Source organism: Malania oleifera, chromosome 6 (assembly GCF_029873635.1).
Source record: "Malania oleifera isolate guangnan ecotype guangnan chromosome 6, ASM2987363v1, whole genome shotgun sequence".
Classification (NCBI taxonomy): Eukaryota; Viridiplantae; Streptophyta; class Magnoliopsida; order Santalales; family Ximeniaceae; genus Malania; species Malania oleifera.
Window position 1 is genome coordinate 26,983,908 of NC_080422.1, and position 16,277 is coordinate 27,000,184.

The 16,277-nt window shown below is 34.3% G+C and overlaps 1 protein-coding gene across 1 annotated transcript in view; it reads right to left on the reverse strand.

The window, feature by feature from the left end:
• Positions 1-243: 243 nt before the first annotated feature.
• LOC131157558 (WD-40 repeat-containing protein MSI1) overlaps positions 244-16,277 on the reverse strand; it is a 29,188-nt gene continuing 13,154 nt past the window's right edge. The window contains exons 4-6 of the mRNA XM_058111803.1: positions 12,422-12,546; positions 12,221-12,316; positions 244-584 (exon numbers count right to left, since the gene is read on the reverse strand). Of these exons, the coding sequence (XP_057967786.1) occupies positions 356-584; positions 12,221-12,316; positions 12,422-12,546 (450 nt within the window). The 3' untranslated portion in view covers positions 244-355. The remainder of the gene's footprint in view (positions 585-12,220; positions 12,317-12,421; positions 12,547-16,277) is intronic.

Here is a 16,277-nt window from a genome sequence, read left to right on the forward strand (position 1 = left end):
TCGCCCTGTATTTTAGTAGGGATAAAAGTGCCACAGCACTCGATCTCAAGTCAGATTTGTAAGGGAGGAACTTGGCTTAAACCCAAATAATTTGATCTACACAAATTATAACACAAATTATAAGGCTAATAAGCTCTCGAGCGTTCGCTATGTTAAGATTAGATGCTAAAGAAACTAGTTACCAAAATTACGCAAGGTTCAGTTAACACTCTGCAGCCACTAAACATAGAAGCCAAAAGCAAATAAGCAATGCAGATAAAAATGATTTATAACCCATTAAAATACAGCAGTTCAGCTCAAACACAGCCATATAGATTACAGAGTGTCACATGGAAGGTATGAAGGGGAACTACGACTAAGAAGCTTTTGTGGATTCATCTCCAGGTAAATCATCTTCATCGTGGTAGATGTTCTCTGCCATCTGCCAGATTTGAAGTATGTTGTCTTCAGCTACACTAGCAATGACCCAATCTTCACAAGGGTTCCATGAAAAATCTGAAATTTTACTTGTGTGGCCACCGTGAATGAAAAGCAGCTCTGGAGGTCCATCTTCTCCGTCCTCTGGGGTCTGTTCTTCGTCAATCCTGAAAATGAAAAACAACCCAAATCAAGTCAACCAGACACTGTTCTCACCCACACATTATTGTGTATGTTGGCGAGGCCTGAACACATATATAGCACTAAATGCATGTCAAAAATTCTCATTGATGAATATTATGGAGTCATGTTTACCGTGGCCTTTTCAAAAACTTTCTTAAGAACAGCTCAGGATAAAGTTTTACTAAAAAATAATAATAAAATGATATGAAAATTATGGATACCATTTGGACACACCTAATATCTCCCTCACACTTGTCACCCATTAAAATAAAAGATGCAAGGAATCAACATAATGAGCAAGTTTCTGCCCTCAATATCAAATAGTGAACAACTCGAATGGCGTACACCATAGATGACTTTGGCATCAACTGAAGTCAACACCAAATTGAAGAACCTTCTCAACTTCAGTCCTTGGGTCTTACTTGCAAAATAAAAGGACAAGAAACAGTTCTTTTCCATTTTCAATTTTCCAAAAAGAACTACGAAAGTGCCACCTTAAGTAAAGAAAAGTTGGTTAACATCTTCTTTATTACCAAGCCCTCCATATAAATGTTGGAAAACAAAGCGACATCATTGTAATTTTTTTGGAAAATTAAAAAATGAAAAACCATCCAGTCACTTGAGGCATAAATCATACTATAACTGACACCAAAAGTTAAGCCATTAATTTCTGATTCGGCTAGACTAAGATTTGTGCAACTATCATCTTCATCTTAAGATACCTCACCCTAAAAGATAAGCTGTGCTGTCACTCAGATACAGCAATATCATTCTTTTGAGTTAACACTGTTAGGTAGGAGAATAAGAGGAAGGAAAGTTGAGCACGAAGTCCATTTTCCTTTTTTCAGTATCATGGAATGATAGACAATTTAGGAAAATGGATCCAAAGAGACTTGTCCATTAAATTGAATGGTAACTATTCCATTTTCTTTTGTTTCAAACAGATGATTCAAAGGAAATGAAAGTGCACTGTTCTTTCTTCCCCTTTCCCTTCTTTCTCCCTTCCCCTTTCCCTTATCTTCCTCCCTACCAACTACGAAGCATCAACACAAAAATAGGGCAAAGACAAGATATAATACAGAAACGGAAATACAACTCTAAAATAGGGCACGCATGGCAGAAACATGTCAATTAGTTAATGTAAAAATTGATATTGAGGCATACAAAATTACTATTTTCTTCTTTTTGATGTAATTATGTAATCAGCATGCACACATGAAAATTTATAGACATGATCTGATGCATATCCTACAAACAGATTTTCTATGGGCAAGCATTCATAATTTGATATGACATATTCACAGTTTAATTGAGTGATGCTACAGTAATATAGAGTCATGTAGATATTCAGGCTTTTTGGAGCTCTATTCGTATGCACGGACAATGAGGGAGAATAGAGAGGCATGGTATTGGGATGTCATGATTGAAGGCGTAATAGTAGTTTATGAAACACTTCCTCTCCACCTCCAAAAAAATGATGGCCAAAGGAAGGAACCCAAAATGCATCATCTTACAGGAATACACATCCCAATGTGTCTCAGGCTTGTCCTCAAGGTGGCTGACAGTGTTTAAGATGAGCAAGAAAAATGACAACTACTTTTTAAAAAAAATTTCAACATGTGCAGGCTACCAAACAAAGTGAGATTATTCTAGGCAACATTTTGTTTAGCAATTTAGAAATCAAGGATTTTATTTTAAATTTGTAATTAGATATTTTCTTTCTGTCTCTTTTGCCTGTCTGTTTCTATGGATGTCTTCCCCCCCCCCCCCCCCCCGGCGGAAGAAGAAGAAATGACAAATTCCACTGATGTTTTATCTTGTTCCAGCACTCAACATCCATCATTAAATCAGATATTAGAACTCACAATGGATTTGCAATGAAATCTGAAAATGGGTCATGCAGTAAGCCTAGTGTGCAAAAGGTAAGCATTCCAGCTCTTCCCCAATTTTGTGAACCTGACATAGAAAAAATGACAAATTCCACAATCCGCTGATGCTTTATCTTGTTCCAGCACTCAACATCCATCATTAAATCAGATCTTAGAACTCACAATGGATGTGTAATGGAATCCGTAAATGGGTCATGCAGTAAGCCTAGTGCACAAATGGTGAGCATTCCAGCTCTTCCCCAATTTTGTAGGTACATGCAAGTAAAAATTTCACACACAAGGCAAAGAAATGCCTCCCTATGCCCCTAAAAAAAAAGGAAAAGAAAAGAAAAGACAAGAAAATACCAACGGTCACAGTTTTCTCCCAAACTGCATTTGAATTTAAAAAAAGTAACTCCAGATGAGATCTGGCAGAGAACCTATAGCCTTATCTCTTCCCATCAAAGAAACCGGAATGAAGATGAAGCAAAAGACCTTTGACAACATCAAATCAAATCATTTACGAGTAAAAGCCATAGGCTCTCAGGCTCTCAGCCAACCAAAATAGCCAAACCTTTAGAACAATTCATTGCAAATTACATACTTCCACAGCAAAACATGAGAGAATCCTAAATACATAGAAAAGAAGCACTTCATATCTCCCTTGTAAGCAAGCTAAGGAAAATTAGAGAGCATCTAAGATCACAACAAAACCAGCAGAGTAGCCTACTTTACTCTTTCTTACGAAAAAGACCACTTACAAGTACAATGGTGTTGTGTGGGAATAAACCTAGTTCAGACAAATACTTATCAAACCTTGCTACTCATTCTGAAGCTACTAACTACATTTCCAATTTGTATTTAATATACCACAAATTTTGTTCAAATACCCAAATCGTTGCAGCCAACTGTGAACATACCTTCTTGGTACCAACCTAGGTAGAATGTGAAAAGGCAAAATCAAAAGGATTGACAGAAATCAGGAAAGTTGTTGGATAAAAAAACCTTTTCAACCTACATTTGTTACCTATGATGTTTAACTATAAAATTGCAACAGAACTTTTGGTAAAATAATGCACTTACCAAAAAGTCAACTAATCTCATAAATCAAAAATAGGGACAAATAAATGACAAAAGTCAGCTTAGTTTACTAATTATGGAGATGCATGTCATATTACAAGTTTCCTTAATGAAAATTGATGGTCAAGGGACGCTTTGAAACAATTTAAAAAGTTCAAGTGGGGTGCTGGAATAAATTTTAAAAATCCAAGGAGGCAATTGAAACAATTGAAAGTTAACGGACATTGAAAACTACTTAAATTTTAGGGGCAGAAAATGCATGTTGCCCCATATATTGGGTCATTGATCCCATTACACAAGTAAACCATTCATGCGAACCAAGAACTTGCCGTTACCACCCGCCAAAAAACCACACAGATTGTTCACTTCACTGTTAAAATATTATCCTGCCAAATGTGAACCATTTTTATTTATAAACAAAAGAATTTTATTAGAAGGGAGAAGAAATTATGACAAAAAAATGAAAAAAATAAAGAAAGAAAGAACGAGGACGATAAGAAATCCTCCCTTCACATCAATAGCAACTAGCCAACTAGTTGCTAAGAAACACAACATAAACCCAAAATCAACTCAATGAAACAGAGCCAAACAATCCTGCTGCAGGTCTTCCAAAGACATGTGATGAAAAAAGCCATTAGCCGACATCTACAGCAACACAAGATAAACCACTCTACTCCAAAGCAAGTTTTCAGCAGTAGCCACACCTTCAAAAATTCAAGCACTCCTGTCCAACAAAACGCACCAAATACTAGCTACAACAGTGAAACAATACAAGGCTTTCCTATCCTTTCCCTCACCAAAACCCCTAAAAGTGATAGTACAGAAGGCCTTCAGAGTAGAGGAAAACCCAGTTTTTGGCAAATATACCAAATAATTTATTCCAAACAACCAAAGTGAAAGAGCAGCGAAGAAACAGATGTAAGCAAGTCTCTCCACTCCGCAAAGGACACAAACATCAAGTGACAGGACTTGTTAAAGCTTGATATGCATTGTGGGCCAACAACCTAACAGTTTAAGCTTTTAGGTAAAGTGGTGATCTAACAGGACCTTATTAGGCTTTCTCTTCTAAAGCAAATCATTGAGGTTGATTCTTTCAAGTTTCGAAGTCTAAATAAAAGCTTTGGTTTTTGAAGGAGCTTTAGCTCTGTAGATTAAAGAGCACAAGCAAAAGGACTGCATGGATCCGCATTAAAGTCATAAGCCAAGTAGGAGAAAAAGGATTTACTAGAGAATTCCACAGAAGGATGTAACCACCAAACCCTTTTATCACTCCCCAAATGAACATGAATGAGTTGAGCAAACTGATTAAGAAGGCAACCTCATTGATCTCTCTCATATTAATATTCCTCCCAAAATGGAAGTTCCAAGAAAGACCATCCACTTGCAAACAAAGAAAAGCATAGGTTTGCCGCCCCCCCCCCCCCACCCCCACCCCCCAAATGAAGATTCGATAACTGAAAAAAGACGAGGAAAAGTAATAGCTCAAAGGCATCTCCCCCATGGTCCTCCCAAAAGCAAATTCACTCTCTGTTACCCACAAATATATTGGATTTTTGTAAGGAAAAAGTCATAAATCTGAGAAACAAACTTCCAAGGACTCTCATAAGTAATATTAACCCCCACTTTTGCATCCCATCATTTTGTAGTAGACCAAACTTACAGTGAATTACCTTATGCCAAAGAGGATGAGGTTCAACAGGAACCATTTCCCCACCAAAGAAAGGTTTTTGGACACCAAATTACAAGACCCAAGCCTCCCTCCCTTTTAGACCTACATGCAGTCTCCCAACCTATAAGATGATCTCAACTACCCCCACTCAACCACAAGAAATCCCTCATTAGTTTCTCAAGGCTCAGCCCCAATTCTAAAAAGAGAAAGATAATACAAAGAGATGGAGGACAGACACGCGTGAATAAGAGTAATATAACACCCTCAGATGAACGCTCCTTTCCACCCATCCAATCTCCTAGACACACTCAAAAACAGGATCCTAAAGAGTAAACCTTAGGATTACCACCTAGGGGGGCACCTAAATATGTAATAAGCCAAGTCAAAACAGCACAACCAGCTATCCTAACAAAAGCGTCCACATTAGTGCTCAGACCCACCAAACAACTCTTAGAGAAATTAATCTTCAACCAGGATGCTTTAAACACCTACTGGATGGTCAAAAAATTCCAACCAGGATGTTTTAAACACCTACTGGATGGTTAAAAAATTAGATTAGCAACCCATGTTTGCTGGGAGGAAGAGAATAGTATCATCTATGACCTAATAAAGATGCAATATGATACAATCCTCATACCCTACCTTGATCCCTCCACTAATCCTCTATCAACTCCTAGTCTGAATTTTTCATGGAAGCCGGCTCGAAATATTTGATCTTAGGTACATTTCCCTCTGTAATATTATTGTTAATCTCTCAATCATCCAACCAGATTAGAAGCTGCATCTAAATTAATTCCATCATCAATAAAAACAGGAACCCTTTCAAATCCACTATAGGAGCCTCAGACACATAAGAGACATCATCACTAGAAGAATTCAAATCACACCCATACTACTCTCGAATTTCATCCAATAATAATCCACCACAATACTCTAAAGTACTATCACATTCATTACCCACCTAAGATTCCTATTCCCATTTTTCATCTTTAATTACTTTAACTGAAGTACTGAACACCTGCCTTTACAGTTCTTTTCCCAGATCCACTTGTTGAATATAATTTGCACCCGATGAACAAGTGTTTTAAAAGGCTCAATTGAGGCTTGCCTCAAGGCAAGGCATGCCTAAAATGCCTTGAGGCTCAATCTAAAATACCAAATTCCAAAAAGGATAACCCATTACATGCTGAGGCTTACACATTTTTACAAAAGGCATGCCTTTGGCGCCTTTTAGTTGAGGCTTTCGCATTTTGGGTGTGTGATTTTCAAGTTAAAATTGGTTAAAAAATTTTAACATGTTTGTATAAAAGGAATGTCATAATATGAGTTGATTTCTAAAACTCTTGAATCTCAATCTTTCCAAAATAACTGAGAGATGTATCTTAGATCATGAAAATAGTTTGAACTTTGTCATGTTATAGCCATCTCTTGTCATGATTCATGTCATGTATTCAAGTAAGCAATTTTTGAATGGCCAACAAGTAGTTTGCAAAATATATCTATTTTTTCTTTTTTACATTATATTTTTAATTTTCTTAGTTTTTTTATATTTATTTTAAATATATATAATTTACTTAACATATTTTTATCTTGAAAACAAATTCTCAAAAGGCTTATGCCCCAATGCCTTAAGGCGTACGCCTCGCCTCTAAAGGGTTAAAATGCTTCACCTTTTAAAACATTGCGATGAACAAAAAACTCCCACCACTATTCCTCTTAAGAAAACTTTCTTAGCATATCATTCCCAATCAAGATCCTAATCAACCAAGTAGACAATTGTTAGTGATATGAGTCTGATATCAACATTCCATCCCAAGGCCAGGTCTCAAAATATTTCGGTCCAAGAACACTATAAGATGATATTATCAATTGTCTCAGCATCACAACAAAAAAAAAAAAAAAAGAAGTGTAAAGCTGCTGTCATTGTCCAAGGTCTACTTTGGTTCGTTAGGGATGTTTCAAAAGGGAACTTTGTAGAAGTTACCAAAGAATCCATGAGTTCTTTTTTTCACTTTTCAGCTTTTAATCTCCCAATCACCAGCATTCCTCAATAGGGGAATGTCCCAGGTAATCCCATTTGCTGAAAGTTGGAGGTGACTTCTAATTAAAGCAACTTTGGCACGGCCAAGCTGAAAATGGATGGAAAACCTTGTCACAGGAGAGAAGGGCTGCAACCAAATGTCACACCAAAAGAACACATTATTCCCATTTCTCAGGTCAAATTTAATGAAGGAGAAAAAATGTTCCGAACTCCAATGCCATGGTATTCTCTAACTTCTTTAGGAGTTCAACTGCTGTGATCAAGAGTCAAGACAATACTTAAAACAATGATTTTTCTCCAAAAAAGGTCTTTCTCCTTCATGAACCTCCAAAGCCATTTCCAATGGAGAAAATTTGTTGAAAATCAATAGGAACTTTAGCCCTAAACATTTGCTATGAACAGGTTGCTAAATAATCCCCCATTTGACAAGATCATATTGAAACCTTTTCCATCTTCCTCAAAGTTCCTTTTTTCATCCTCTAATCTTTTGGCAACTGAGCAGAATGGGGAAGAGGGACGTATAATAGACTGGAAGGTTTGAGAGAGTGCTCTTGATGAGAGTAAGTCTTCCACTTTATAAAATATAATTTCTCTTACATATAGCAAGTCTCTTCATGAATCTTGTGATATAGGATCCAAATCCTTTTATCTTTAAAGTTAGCTTTAAGAGGGACAGCAAGGTAAGTTAAAGGAAAAGCCCCAATTTGTGCACCAAAATTCTCATAAGTCATAAGGAGAGCCCCATCAGAGAGTGCTCTTGATGAGAGTAAGTCTTCCACTTTATAAAATATAATTTCTCTTACATATAGCAAGTCTCTTCATGAATCTTGTGATATAGGATCCAAATCCTTTTATCTTTAAAGTTAGCTTTAAGAGGGACAGCAAGGTAGGTTAAAGGAAAAGCCCCAATTTGTGCACCAAAATTCTCATAAGTCATAAGGAGAGCCCCATCAGTGCGGTTCCCCAGTTGGCAAAGGAAGCTAATTTGGTCTTAAAAGTAAAATGCTTTTTTGTTGTGCTTTGAGACCCAAATATTGAGACTTTGTCCCAATTCTAGAACAATATTAAAAGCGTCCATCCATTCGAACATCAACACAAAGGTCCACAATTACCTTCACTATCACTTCTTCCTAAGATCGATGCACAGCACAAAACCCTCTAGCTGCCACTCAATTCTTGCTCCTTCACCACCTATGCAACCACCACAACTTTTCAAAAGAAATTTATCATCCACTCAATTTACCCATTTCAACACAATCTTACAATTTCCACCTCGTCTCCTGATCGCCCACTTTTTGCCACCAATTTGCCTTTGCATCCCCAGGGATAAAAATTGAAAACCCCCTCCCAATAAAAAGCAATCCAACATCATCAAATTTACTGCAATAGAATGTCCTAAATCTTCTTCTATGCACCAGTCGCAGCCACCAAACAAGGATAGAGTATAGACAGCCACGTATCCATAATGTTGGAGTGGAAAAAATCTTAATCCATCTATTCAGATAAACAAAGCTTATTTGTCCTACATTTTCAGATCAAAGGATTTGCCTTCAATCTAGACAGTAGTCTTTTGAAGATTCATCTCAATCATGCAAGCCCATAGTTGTTAAAATCTTATGATTCACAATTCGATTCATACAATTCATAGTACTTCTACACCAAATCGATTCGAATCTTACTACCGAATCTAGAAACAACTGAATCATTGTGAATCTATCGATTAACTGTTGTGAATCTAACGATTAGATCTGAATCTATCGATTCACACGACTCTGAACCTATCATATTCTGACAAACCCAACTAGTTTGAAACCTCAAAAACAACATTTGTTTATTTTTTTATTGCTTTTATTTTTACACAATTACCTTCCATTCCTTGTCTAAGTCAGTTTTGTACTAAAAAAGAGGAGAAAATAAAAATTTAGGTCTAATGTCGTCTTCACAAAATCTTCTTCACTCTAGGAGCAGTATAGTGTCCTGCCATTGAGAAGAAGCAACGGCACATTGACCAGCTAAGGTGGTACTATTGTTTCGTTGTGTTGTTAAGGTTTAGAAGTTGATTTTTTCAGTAGTTTGTTCAATTATTATCATTTTTTAGGTTAATTTTTTTTTTAATTTTCAATTCGAGAAAGAATATGCATGAATTTTTTTTTTTAAACTATTCATAAACACCAAAGTCCAACTTTGTATTCTTTTTTCTTGATTCCCTCCTTTAAACAACATAAAGTTCATTTTTTTTAATACTCCCGACTTTTATCTTACTTTTCATTTGTTTAGGGAAAGAATACATATGAGATATGATATTTTATTATCAAAATTAAAATATATTTTACTATTTTGCTTGTTATTGTATATCAATATATGCATGTCATTTAGAATTGATTTTGGAAATTTATACCGACTCTTACGATTCGATTTGATTCTCAATTCTCAATTCCCAAAAGTAGAATTTCGATTCACAATTTGAATCTTGATTTGACAACTATGCACAAGCCAATAAACAATAGCTTCATAAATGAGAGAGCAACCTGTGAAAATCAGAAACAAGAGAGGGAGAGAGAAAAAGAAGCAAGAGAACCATCACAAGTATCTCGGTGTTGTCATAAGAATAAATCAAACAATAAGTGGCTTGGATGAGCAGGATCAGATATTGGTTCCACCCTAAAAAATGAGAAACAAGAAAGAGAGAGAGAGAGAGATAAGCAAGAGAATCATCATGAGTATCTCACTGTTGTCATAAGAATAAATCAAACAATAAGTGGTTTGGATGAGCAGGATTAGAGATTAATTCCACCCTCGCACACAAACTTACACTCATCAACTCATCTTTCCACCCAATCCTACCCCATGAATTATAAGTTCACAACACGATACAACTAATCTATTGAAAGACCCCATTATTAATTACAATTACCTGCCTTAATAAGATTTTCTTCCACACGGATGGATTCTCTCAAAAATGTCTTTTTTTTTTATTAGAATAAAAAAATTAAACACTATTTTTGTTGTCAAGGTATGTCTTCATTTGTATCATTTTAGGTGTTGGGCAACAAAGATGTAGGCACAATCATTCTACATATACTACGAATGATTCTCTTCGAAATAGTAACAGAGTTTTAAGTGCATCAAAAGGAAGAGGTACAATCATAAAGAGAGTTGGTGATTAGAGGAGGGCGTCCAATAAGAGTAGTAAAAAATATAACGAAAAAGACATTAGCAGTGCAGAAGTAGGGAAAAGTTTGAAAATTATGGAGATGCAAGAAAAGGGGGGAAAAAAAAAACCTATTAGTGATGCTAAACTTACCGCATACTAGACTAAGCACTTAAGATGCAGAGGAATACAAACTAGCTAGGACTCCAAGAAGAAGGAACAGAGATCTTCGTAATATCAAATGTATAAAAAAGATGATGACAACATGTTAGCTAAAGAAGAAGATATTTAAAAAAAAAACTTTAAAAATTCCTGCTTTGTGAGGTGGAGAAAGACAGCCTTTTTAGATCGGCCCTTGACTACTTTTCCTGGAAAAAAAAAACTTATTTGTCCGGCAAACAATTCTTTCAAAATAAAAGGTTGAACAGGGTTTGCCTGTCACCCTTCAAAAATGGAAGGGTGAACTTGTTTTTATTCCAGGCTGGTTCATTTGAAGAAAATGGGAAGCAATGACAAAACCCAAATATTTTAAGTCTGGGAGTATCTAGTTCAATCGTAAGGGGATCTTCTACAACTGAAACTGAACTTTCTTTGTTTCATTTGACCTTTATTGATAAGGTCAAATGCTTAACACCCTCCTTACACAAATTAGATAAGGTTTCAAGAGTCCATTGTGTTGATGAATCCTTTCTTGACAGCACAAACAACTTAATGATAACCACAGAGAAGACCTAAAATAAGAATTGATAGATGAGGAAAAGCCTCACACGTTGACATATCTAAATATAAAAACACAGAAAAATTAGAGACGATATTACCCCAAGGAAAATTTCTAGGTTAAGATGGGTAAAAGAAGAGAAATGGTAATACCTGATACGAGGTAAGAGGAATGAGTGCTCTATTAAGGAGCTAGAGCCAGGGTTGAGGAAAGTAGTTAGGGATCCTATCTTGATTGCAGATAAAATCCTCCACTTTAATAAGAGCCTCAACTCGGAAGAGGATGTTAGTTGAGTTATGCTGTTTTTGCCAGGTGCAGAGAGATGGGGGAGTGTGCTGAATGGTGTTCTATTCCTATTCCTCCTGATAGTGATGAATAAGTAAGACAGATTCTTTAGAGAGATGAGGTACAGAGCAATTTTTGAGATAGAGAAGGAAAAGGCACCTAGCTCAGATGGTTTTCTATGACCTTCTCTCAGATTTGCTGGGATATTGCAAAGGGAGATTTGGTGAAAGTGTTGAGGGATTTCTTCGCTAATATGGTGGGCAAGAGTATAAACTCAACCCTTTTTTAATCACAAAATAAATTATAGTAAGAAAGAGAATAGAGAGAATTACAAACTAGGAGAGGATAAGAAATCGTCAAGAAAAGGGCAGCCCAGTGCACACAGCTCTCACATACATGGGGTCCAGGGAAGGGGCAGACCACGATGGGTCTATAGTCCACAGCTTTACCTTGCATTTTTGCAAGAGGAAAAGATATCATCATAGCATAAAATTCAAAAGAAAACAAGAGAAAAAATATAAAAAGAAATAAAAAAACAACAGTCGTATCAGAATCACTCTGGGATGGCATCCCCTTGATGCCCCATTAATAAATTTCTTTTTACCAATAAAAAATAATAAATAAAAAAAATCTGAGATTCCTCAAATAAAACTTTTCAGCTGCATCTTTTTTTTTTTTTTTTTAAAGTTTCGTAGCCTCATATTTGAGTTCATATAATTGTTAGCAAGAAATGGGTTAGCACAATTGATTAAAAATAGTCACTTTCAAATCTCAACAAAATCAATTGAAAGTTGGTCCAAGGAAAAACCTGCTAAGATCCCACACCATCAGCCTCCTGCCAAGGCAACACGAAGCTAAGATAGTCTCATTCTTTGGATTCCATCCAACCTGGAAAACCTCCTCCCTGCCAAATGTCACAGCAGAAAATTGAGAAGAGGTATGCATACATTAATTTTCTCCTCAATATGTGTGTGTGTGTAAAATAGCACATGCAAGGATGAATTCTTACTTGTGGCAATCAAATGTGTGGAGAGCAGTGTTAATCTTGCGTAGGTCAAACAACTTAACGGTTTTATCAGTAGATCCTGTTGCTACAACCCACTCATTAAAGGGATTGAAAGCTAAGCAGTTAACCTAACAGGAAAGCACGAAAAAGGAAACATGTTATTATATTACACATATTCTAAACGTAATAATACCTCAAAAATAGAAAATGAAACATTGTACAATGTATCACTGGCATTCAAACGTAGCAAATATATTGGTAAGATTCCATGCTGAACAAATGGCATGTAAAATGAATAGAGGCATTCAAAGCCAGGCACATGGCATTAAAAATTGATGGCAGTCAGTTCAACTGTAACCATCGCTAACAGACACTGCAACCATGGATTCATTTTTGAATTATAAAATTTTTCAAAAGCATATTTATTCACATGTTTTGATCCCAGAGTCCTATATTCAATCTAAATACAACACACACACACACACACACACATATATACATATGTATGTGTGTGTATAAGTATTAGATATTATCCAGGTTTGTTCAGTTGCTGTTTCTCACTACTTTATTGATTATAAGTGATATTTAAACTAAGAAATCATTAATCAAACAATATTAAGTACAGAATGTTCATATTTCAAGCAAGAAATAAATGCATAGCAATAGAACATGTTTTTGTCCACAAATTAGGTGCAAGAAAAATACAAAAGATAAAATTGAAGAAACTTACAATATGCAAATATGAACGTTATTTTAATGAGAGAGAGATTTAAGTTTATTTGAATGCTCAAAGTAAATGAATTTTAAAATGATAAAAAAAAATAAAAAACTACAAACTAAATAAACCAACTGAAATTTGAGTTTCTAAGCTTTCGTATGGGAGCAAGAGTGGGGCAAAAAAGGGATTTAAAAAATATTTTAGTCATTCACAGCCTGTCTGATAATGTAGCAGCCTGTACTGGTCAATAGTGACCCATAACAGCTTTTAGGTACCGTAAAAAATGATAATGGCCAATACAGTTGTGAATCACAAGACCTCCAAGATAACACCTTCTGAAGCTCTTGGAAGCAACTGATGCCATTACACAATGGCCAATACAACTGTTACACAGGCAATTAACCTACCATTAAATCAGGGAAGCAAAACTACTTTATTAAGGGATCATTTGGAACCACTTATGTAGAAAAGCTTTGAAGAAAAAGTGCTTAATTTAATAAGTGCTGAAAGTTGTAAGTGGTGTTTGGTTGTGATTAAAATAAGTGGTATTTGGATACTTACTTTTATTATAGGACACTATATGATTATTTTTAAACATATTTTACATTAAAAATATTAATATTTTTTAATTAATAATTTCATTAATAATTATTGTAATTATTTATAGTTTAAATTTAAACATTTTCTATTGAAAAAATAATATAAGATTATTATTTTTAATTAACACTATCTTGTTATTAATATATATTTATAACATACTACTATCATATTAAATTATGATGAAAATAATATTACTAATTAAATTCAAAATTTTAATTTATTTAATGTTAATTTAAATTAATAAATAGTTCTTATTCAATCTAGAATTAAATTATAATAACTAATATGTCATAATACATAGCAAAATAATTTATAGAGTTACTGTTAATTATATTTTGAATAAAAATATTAATATTTTTATAATTAGAAATTTAAATGATAATCATATTAATTTTCTAATTAAAATAACAATAATAATGTAATATTATATATTAATTAACAATAATCTTGTTAATAATGTATATTTATAACATATCATTATTACATTAATTTATGTTAAAAATATAATTAATAACTAAATTAAAAATTTTACTTCATTTAATGTTAATTTAAATTTATAGATGGTTCTTTTTATTTATTCCAAAATTTTAATTATATTTCATTGATAAATTAATAGGTTATAATGCATAATAAAATAATATATGGTTAATTTTTATTAAAAATTTAATTAATAATTAGGTTAACTGTTTTTTTAATTAATATTTAAATTTTTTTATTAGTAAAAATTAATTAATATTTAAATATTTTTATTAAGTAAAAATAATATAATATTATTTTTTAATTAACAATAATCTTGTTCTTAATTCATATTTATATCATATGATTATCATATTAATTTATTTTAAAATAACATTATAAACTCAATTAATATTTTTAATTTTTAATATTATTTTAAATTAATAGATGGTTCTTCATTCCAAAATTGAATTATGTTTCATTAATAATTAATATATTATAATACATAATAAAATAGCATATGCTTATCTTCTAATGTATTTTTTTTAAATTATAAAATAGCCACTAAATATTCTTATATTTATAAAATTGACCCCGTCTATGAACAATGCCATTAATGAGTAGCCAAAAAGCTATCTTAGATTGCTTCTCAATGTTCACTTAAATACTTCTCAAATAAGTGATTTTGAAAAAGCACTTTTTGCAATAAGTGTTTGTTATAGTACAAGTCAAACACCATTTTTTTTGTAAAAGTACTTATTTTAAGTGATAAATACTATAAGCGCTTATTTTTTAAGTACTCCCAAACGGGGGCTAAGTATAACTTAGAAAACATCATTGCTTCTGGAAGCCTGAAGGGTTGGTATTGACGAATACCTGTCCCAACACGTGTCCAAAACATTTTGGAAATTAGTTATTAATTTTTACTTTTGGACATGGCTGAGACACTTCCTAACACTGTGAGGACACGTCCGGGACACTTCTTCCCCTCCTATTGCATCCAAAAAAAAACAAAGGGCGGCCTGGTGCATGAAGCTCCTGTGTGTGCAGGGCTGGGGAAGGGATGGACCACAATAGGTCTATGGTACACAGCTTTTTCCTACATTTTTGCAAGAGGCTGTTTCCATGCCTTGAACCAAATTTTCAATTTCAATGGAAATTAAAATTTTATTTTTTAATAAACCAAATACCCCTAGATTATCATTTATGACTATGGAATGAATTTCATTGAAGGCAAAATGATAAGCAAATTCATATCTAAGCTACCTAACAAAATACTCATTTACCAAATCCACTCCATTGCTCCCAACAACCCCAATTACCTGCAGATTCACTGAGCTAACACACTCAACCCAAACAAACACCTCTCTCAAGGTTTAGGACCTTGCGTCAGCAATATATACCACCTCATCTGCTCTCTAAAAGTTTTAAAGAATAAAATAATCTTAAAGAATTATTGGCAGCATTATATTTCACATTTTACCACATGCATTGAGTTTGCCCTCTTAAAAGTACATATTTTGGAAAATCATACACTATTTTGTAAAAATTATAATTACTTCCTAAATGAATGAGATCCTAATTCCTTCAAAGAAAGTAAAATCACATTTTCATAGTAGTTTTCACCCATATCAAAAAATGGGTCAGTTGGTTAATAAGAATTGACAAAAGAGACAGAAAACCATGGATGAACCTTCGCTCTCAGCCATGTGACGCAATAGGAGGAAAACGATCTTCACCAAAAGAAAATCATTCAACTTCGGGAGTTGCTGTGAGGACAGGCTGCTATTCCCTCCAGGTTGCACCATACAAAATCAAAGGAGAAAACATCGATACTTCAAATCAGGTAGAAAAATGGTCAGCAAGTTCCTAGTCCTAATGGATATCAATGCTGGTGGATGAGGGTTCTTTGCCTCCCCAGAGAGGCTCAACTTGAAGGGATGGAGCAAAATCATCAGCGCCATGGCTGATCCCTAGCAAGCCATCAAGCTCCATGATCTTGCTGAGGGTGAGGGCACCTTCAATTGAGCCGTATCAGTTGAAAAACCAAGTCAACCCCAACTGTTGCGTATTTGGGAGGACTGC